The 7,555-nt window shown below is 46.5% G+C and overlaps 1 protein-coding gene and 1 long non-coding RNA gene across 3 annotated transcripts in view; one reads left to right on the top strand and one right to left on the bottom strand.

The window, feature by feature from the left end:
* The window catches only part of LOC144235954 (uncharacterized), a 196,612-nt gene that overhangs the window by 147,973 nt on the left and 41,084 nt on the right, over positions 1-7,555 (top strand). Inside the window, exon 6 of one of the 2 annotated variants that reach the window (XM_077769564.1) lies at positions 7,062-7,343. The exons of the other annotated variant lie outside the window; for it this stretch is intronic. Coding sequence (XP_077625690.1) covers positions 7,062-7,108 — 47 coding nt within the window. The 3' untranslated portion in view covers positions 7,109-7,343. Of the gene's footprint in view, positions 1-7,061; positions 7,344-7,555 lie in introns of those variants that run through there. 2 annotated transcript variants of the gene reach the window in all.
* Positions 3,174-7,071, bottom strand: LOC144235955 (uncharacterized). The gene is made up of 3 exons (XR_013336371.1): positions 6,972-7,071; positions 6,147-6,327; positions 3,174-4,264 (listed from the first exon to the last, which is right to left on the bottom strand). It is a non-coding gene; the product is annotated as an uncharacterized LOC144235955 (long non-coding RNA).

The raw sequence follows: 7,555 nt of genomic DNA, 5'->3' as shown, positions 1-7,555 counted from the left end.
GACGTCCCTCCCCCCCCCCCCCCCCCCCGCCCCTTTCCTCATCACTCCTGTCTCTCTCTAAATAAGTAAACTTTAAAATAAAAAAGTCAATAGATACAAAGATACACAGAACAGATTGGTGGGGTGAGGGGTTGTGTGAAGGGGGTCAAAAGATACAAACTTCCACTTATTATGAGTCATGGGGATCTAATGTACAGCCTAGTGACTACAGTTAATAATACTGTATGGCATATTTGACATTAAAGAGAGTAAATCCTAAAAGTTTTCATCGCAAGGTAAAAATATGTATGGCAACAGATGTTAATAAGACTTCGTGTGGTGATCATTTTGCAACAGATACAAATATCAAATCATTATGCTGTACACCTGAAACTAATATAATGCTATATGTCAATTACACCTCCATTATAAAATAATAAACAACATCATGTCTTTCAAAAAAGAAAACAAGAAAGATAACCTTCTTAGGTGGATTTGTATTTTGGCATCTATCACATGGTATTGTAGTTAATACTACCTTGCCCTCTATTAGTGCATAACGAACCACCCAAAACATAGTGGTTTAAAACGATTTATTATTCTCATAATTCTGTGGGTTTGTCAATCTGAGTGATTCTTCTGCTGGATTCATCTGGGATCACTCATGTGCCTGCAGTCATCTGACAAGCCTACTGAAGTCCAAGCCAGCCTCAGTCACATGTCTGGAATGCGAGCCCTGGAAAGGCATTTCTGTTCTCCCCAAAGGGCCTTTCAGCCTCCAGTCACTTAGACTAGATTCTTCACAACACCAATCTCCCTCAGTGTCGAGCGCACAAATCCCAATATGGAGGCGCTTAGCAAGACCTCACATGGGTCATGCTGGCCACTGGCCCAGGTAAGTCACATGACCAAATCCAGAGTCAATGGGGGAAGGTCCACATAAAGGCAATGATATCCGGTTGATATATTATAGGAATGTGCCAACATCCACGACAAATTTAAGAATTTAGGAAACCAACAGCATTCCCATTACTTACTACTTGCCTGTTGTCCACAGTCCATAATACACTTCTGGGTAGTCGTACTCCCTAGGGAGAATTTTATAAATTTTAGACATTTTGGGTGTTCCAGTGAAAAAGAGGCAGAGAATGCACACATGAAATGTATAGTTTTATTATAAATTATGTACCTTGTATTTTCCCTTTATGTTGTAGTTTGACCGTTATGTTGATTTTTATAAAAATATCAGGTGCAAGTAGGTTTTATTATCCATGAATTTTCTTTCAGGATACTAAAGTTATATTACAAAATACTCGTTAGTCGAGGCCGTGTTGGGGTCCCCTATTTGTGAAACTTAGGAATTCAGCTTGTGTTTAACGAGGAGCCTTCAGTTATTTTCAAACCCTGCTGGTCAGATTAAATGTCACTGTATTTTTCAATAGTTATTTGTAATTTTTATTTCTGTTTTGAGACTGTGGGACAGAAAACATGGTGTGGGGTGGGGGGAGGTCTTCCGGAAGCAGTGGAAAAATAAAAAGTGGCAAACCTTTCTTTGCCAGATTCACCCCTTCTCCAAGACCCCAAAACAGTCTCAATCACCCTCCTTGGCACGGTGAATTTACTTCTAGATTATTGTTCGAATTGTGAGCTTATTATACAACAATACGCAGGATTCCTTTCCAACTCGCGGGTGTAACCGAACAGATGGTGCTGTTCCCGAGCCCGGCAGCTGGAAGGGACCCAGGCTGCGCTCGGCACACAGTAGGGGCACCATAAATGTTGATTAACCGAGTTCATTGCGGCGGTTGACGCAGAGCCCTCCCTTCCCCGGGCAGTATTCTTATCTCTCTCCAAGCCCACACCCCTGGCCCGGGGGGNGCCCGCGGCGCTCAGCCGCGCGGCTCCAGCGCCGTTCCCGGAGTGAGCGGCCGCTTTCCGCGCCAGGCTCCGGCACGGACTGCTTCTACTCGGCAGGTGGGGTGGGGGCCCGGGGGCGCGCTCCCGTCCACACCGCCTGTTAGGGTCGCTCGGATAGTTTCCGGGGGCCCGGGAGCGNTTACTCTCGGGCCTGGAGACCGCGGGTGCCCCCCGAATCCGAGGGGGACAGAGCGAGCCGAACCCCTGCTGCTTCCTCGTCCCGGCGCCTGGGGCGCAGCCTCCGCCAGTTATCTGCGGGCCNCGGGTCGGAGAGCTCGGCGGCAGACGGTGTGAAGCGCCGCGGACGGGACCGCCGGAAGCTCGCTCACAGTAGGGAAGGCTCTGCTCCAGAAGCCCCGCCCGAGTCCGCTCCGGCTGATTTCCTCCCTGTGACTGTAACCGAAGGGCGCGGCGCCCCGGCCGCGGGAAGCCTGGTTCCCAGGAGGGGGAGCCCCGGGCCGCCCTGAGGCCCCGCGCGCCGCCGTCCGGAACGCGGGGTGCTGCAGACGTGGCCACGGACCGCGTCCCGGGTTCGGTTCCCGTGTCCAAACGCGAGGCCGGCCCTGGNGCTCGGGAGGAAGGGGAGGTGGCTTGGTGTGGCCGTCGAGGGCTGACTTACTCCCACCAGACGCTCCTCGCCAGTGAGCAAGGGCGAGAAAGTGGCAAGACAATTACCAGGAATGCTTACCTCTCAGTGTGTTCCAGGAGTAAACTAAATCACGGATTTCGTCTTGTCCCACACTCCCTATTGTGCTCTTTTGTAAATACGAGTTGCTTCCGTATGTTATTTTATCAACACACACCCTCAAAGGGAAGTCCAGGTCTCCTACCATGAAGTGCACGTTGTCATTTGTCTACGTGATTGAGGAGTCAATCAGCCTCCGTTGGAGGGTTCCTTTCCCTCAAGTGTGGAACAGAAATCCCTGGGCCTTTCAGTTGGCAAAGTCCAGTGACATCAGATTTCCCAGGGCTGCTCCCCGCCTGCTAAAGTGACAAACACGCGGGTTCCGCACCCCCTTTATTTCACTTGAACGCTTGTCAGACCGGCTCCCACAGCCACGGTTTCCATAACCAAGGCAAGGCAAAAATCTTGCAAATCAGTGCACATCCAGGAGATTTGTTAAACTAATTTCCCTCCAGTCTCCCCACCCCCAGCATGCCACAGGAATAGAATCTTATTCCCATCTATACCCCATCCCATTTTATGGATGTGAGATTTTATGTTGTACAGGTGTGTGAGAGCAGAAGAAATGAATTAGCAGATATTGCATCTCAAATAGAATTCCATTATTTAATGGAAAAGATCATTTCCCTTCACCCAAAATTTGAACTGTCTAACATCAGTGCTAACAATTTATTATTCTAAAATAGTTGTGGGGTTTTTTTTCCTGCAAAATTATCTTGGTTTACTGTTAAATATGGCTTAAAGAGTAGCATGAAGAATTACTGCATGTGCTGCAAAGCCAGCAGAGGGATCACTGAGTACTGACTTCCTAGGGGCCACCAAATATCTGGTATTTGGGGAAAAAAATGTCAGTAATGGAGAACTGGGTACAAAGTATGTTATGTTAGGTAATGAGAACGCAGAGATCTCTTCCCGGTACTTGGTATTCGGAGGCCCACTACATTCCAGCATGCACATGAGACTTTAATAAGATCCATTTGTCAAATGTTTTCTTACATTTGAAAAGAAATACTGACATTGACATAGAAGAACAAACCTACTTTACAAGTCTGAGCAGTCGTATATACTATAATCATGTTACAAAGCCCATGGAAATTACTAATGCCCTATTTCTTTAGTTCTAAGAAGTTGTTCTTTTCGTTTTCAAAACGAATGTTTTCAACATCTCTGAAATAAGACGACGACTTAAAACTGAGGGGATATCATAGCTTCATGGGCAATTTTTCTTCCTTAGTTGCATGTAACAGTGATGTGTCTTAAAAGCTACTGGACTTGTTAAAATACAGAAAATACATCTCACAATAGACATAGGACAGTGGCTGTCTTTTTAGTATATACTTTTAAAAACCTGTGTGTAGTGCACCTGGCTGGCTCAGTCCATGGAGGCTACAACTCTTGACCTCAGGGTTGTAAGTTCGAGTCCCACGTTGGGTGTAAAGTTTACTTAAACATAAAAATCTTACATTGCTTTAATTTAAAAATGTTTAAAAGTTAGGGGGCGCCTGGGTGGCTTAGTCAGTTAAGCGTCCGACTTTCGCTTAGGTCATGATCTCGCGGTTCGTGGGTTCAGGCCGCGCGTCGGGCTCTGTGCTGACTGCCGGCTCAGAGACTGGAGCCTGTTTCAGTCTGTGACTCCCTCTCTCTCTCACCCTCCCCTGCTCACGCTGTCTCTCTCTCTCTCTCCTAGAAATAAATAAAAAATATTTTTTAAAAAAGTTAAAAACCCACGTGTTTTAAGCATAAACAAAATTTACTAGGCCCACTTTAAGTTCCCCTTCCCCCCATCATTTTCAGTGGTAGAGCAGAAATGGTTTCAGAAATGTAATCAATATATTGATAGCCACCTTGACTGTATTATCACAAACTAGCTACCCTCTCAAATCATTCGTTGGTATAAATCCCAATATAAATATATTTATTCTTTTTTTATTCTAGTGAAGATACTAATTTTATACATAACAGACCTCTTAAGAGTGATTTTTATGTCGGAGTATAACATTTAGGCTTGTTCAGGTGTTTGGGTGTGCATACCAAAGAAAAGAAAATGCACGATGATATACCCAACTTTGTTATATGCAAACAAACAAAGGGTTTTTTTTCGTTTGTTTAAGGTTTGTTCCCCCTTCTAAAAGAAAAAGAATATAACCTGGGTAGGTAGTGGCCAAAAATTAGTTGCTGTTACTCACAAAAACATTCTTGCTTGGGTTGATCCTTGAAGATCCAGTCAGATGTCTCCAAAGGGTGTTATTTCCAGTAAAATTCTAAATCTGACAACCTGGGCCCCTCGCCAGCTACATACTTTCAAAGTTTGACAAGATAAATAGAAATCTGCTGCCTCCCACTAGTCCGATCTGAATCAAAAGCTCGCTTAATTACGTTGGGTTGTCCCTACCTAACCACCTATGCCTGGCATGTAGAAAAACAGTTCACTATTATGGCGTTAGGAAAGACCAATTTTTACTTGCGCTCTAATTTTCACCCCTTGGAGCAGAGCTCATTTTTGTGGCCAAATAAACATATATTCTGATCGCCTGTGTAGCTTTCCTCTGCCACATTCTCCACAATACTCTCCACTTTAAAATCATGATTTAAAATCACGAAGGCAACAGGATTGCCACTGTTGTCTTTGTATGGGCCACATCCATACTCTGTGATTACTTTTCAAATCACTGACCATCCTCAGGGGGCCTGGCTGGCTCAGCAGGTAAAGCATGCTACCCTTAATCTGAGTTCAATCCCCACGGAGGGCGTGGGGACTAAATACTTTAAAACAAAAAAATCAGTGACCATCCACAATTTTAGTCTCGTGAACAACAAAATGCTGCTGCTTCTAGAAAGAGTGTCTCGGACACTTGAATTACCACGAGAAGGATAAGAGCATTCACCGGGGGCTTACAATACATCAAACTCATCGGACCCTCACACCAACCCTGTATGAAGCAGCTCCCAATGTTCCTATAGCACGTATGAGGAAGACTGAGACTTAATCATATGCCCAGAGTACAAAACCACTAAGAAGGTCTAGCATCTAGGTCTAACATAAATCCAGAGGCTCCACTGTCTTCCGCCACCAGTGACCACCTCCTTCTTTCCCTTGGCCTTTTAGCTCCATTTGATCCAAGCAACATATAAGCAGCATAAAAAGAATATATAGGAGAAAACATATATAAAAGAAAGCACCCTTCTTAAAGGGTTGGGGCGGGGCAGGGGCAGAAGGGAGGAGAGTGAAGCGACCTTTAATTTTGAAAATGTGGGCAACAAATCCTGAGAAAGTGAAATCGATTCCAACCCTTTACTCAACATGATCATCCTACACAAAACTCCGTGGAAAATCTCCCACGGAGTTAAGTATGGAACACCGCGTAATGTTTTCCGGGGGAGAGGTCCTCTGTTTGGGCTCTCTAGGATTTATAGGGGGGTTTAAATCATTAAATAACCATAGTTAACCCCTGTTTGGTTAAGAGAGCACGCAATTGTTGCAAAAATTCCTCTCCTCCGTCTTCTACAAACAGAACAAAAGTTGCTCTGAAGGGGTTTACACAATACATCACCATCTGTGCTGTACCTAGAGTTGTTAAAATCATCGTGATGACAGGTGTCTAGGTACCACTTTCTTAATGGTTTTCAATATCCATCGATTTATTGTGGTGGCTTTCCTTCCCCCTTTTACATCCTTGGCTTTATGAAGGATCCGAGGAACAGATTTTGCACTAGAGGCTGATTCTTTATTCCAGCACTGAAAAGAACTAATAAAAATAATCACTTGGCTTTTAAGCAGAAAGCTTCCATTTACAGTATTTCACCCTCACCCCCCCCAACACTTCCAAGCCCCTTGTTATCTAACATAATGGTTAGAATACATTTCCGTCTCTCCCCCTTAATAATTTCATGCATTAACATCCTTTTTACACACCACACGCACACACGCGCGCGCGCACACACAGAGCAAAAGGAAAAAAAGGCAGCAGAAATCTCAGCTGTACTTCTAGCCCTTTTAAAAAGTTTGCTCTGTAAATTGGAATGAGGTCAGATTTGGAGCTTCTCATTGCACGCGGAGATTATTATTGCATCGGGTTCCAAGCCAATGGGAAGCCCGGGGGAGGGGCTTGGCACGAGGAAGCGTTGGTTACAGCGGCTGATTGGCCGCGGCCGGGACTGTGAACGGATAAAGGGGCGCGAGGCGGAATCGGGGTCCGCTCTAAGCTGCAGCCAGAGAAACCGTGTGAGGGGCCGAGGCCCGTTTGGCTCCCGGGTCTCTGCTTCTCGCACGCTCTTTAAGAGTCTGCAGTAGAGGAACCCAGCCATCTCCAGCTCCCTTCTTGCAGAAGGGAGGGGGGACCATACATTTATTCATGCCAGTCTGTTGCACGAAGGCTTTTTGGCTTCCTACCTTGCAACAAAATAATTGCACAAACTCCTTAGTGCCGATTCCGCCCACTGAGAGTCCCGGAGCCAGAGTCTTTTTTGCTTTGCATTGTAGGCAAGGGACTAAGTGATAGAGACGATGTCGCTTTCCTGAGCTCCTGAGAGCGCTCGTGGACTGGAACCAACTGCTTCAGGGGAAGGGAGAGAGAGAGAGAGAGAGAGAGAGAGGAAAAAAAAAAAAAAAAAGACTTGCCTGGGAGGCGGCGAGAAACTTGCATTGGAAGCTTCAGCGACCAGCCTTCGAGAAACTCCTCTGCACTTGAGCCCGCGCTGCAGACCCGGAGCCGAGCGACGGAGCGAACTGCTGCGGCGCGGCCAGAGCGAGCGGGGAAGAGCGAGGAAGNCTGGTGCAAGACGCCGAGCGGCCACATCAAGCGGCCCATGAACGCCTTCATGGTGTGGTCGCAGATCGAGCGGCGCAAGATCATGGAGCAGTCGCCCGACATGCACAACGCCGAGATCTCCAAGCGGCTGGGCAAGCGCTGGAAGCTGCTCAAGGACAGCGACAAGATCCCGTTCATCCGCGAGGCGGAGCGGCTGCGCCTCAAG

The sequence above is a fragment of the Crocuta crocuta genome, unplaced genomic scaffold (genome assembly GCF_008692635.1).
Source record: "Crocuta crocuta isolate KB4526 unplaced genomic scaffold, BGI_CrCroc_1.0 scaffold145, whole genome shotgun sequence".
In the NCBI taxonomy this organism is placed as follows: Eukaryota; Metazoa; Chordata; class Mammalia; order Carnivora; family Hyaenidae; genus Crocuta; species Crocuta crocuta.
This window is presented reverse-complemented; position numbering and strand designations above follow the sequence as displayed.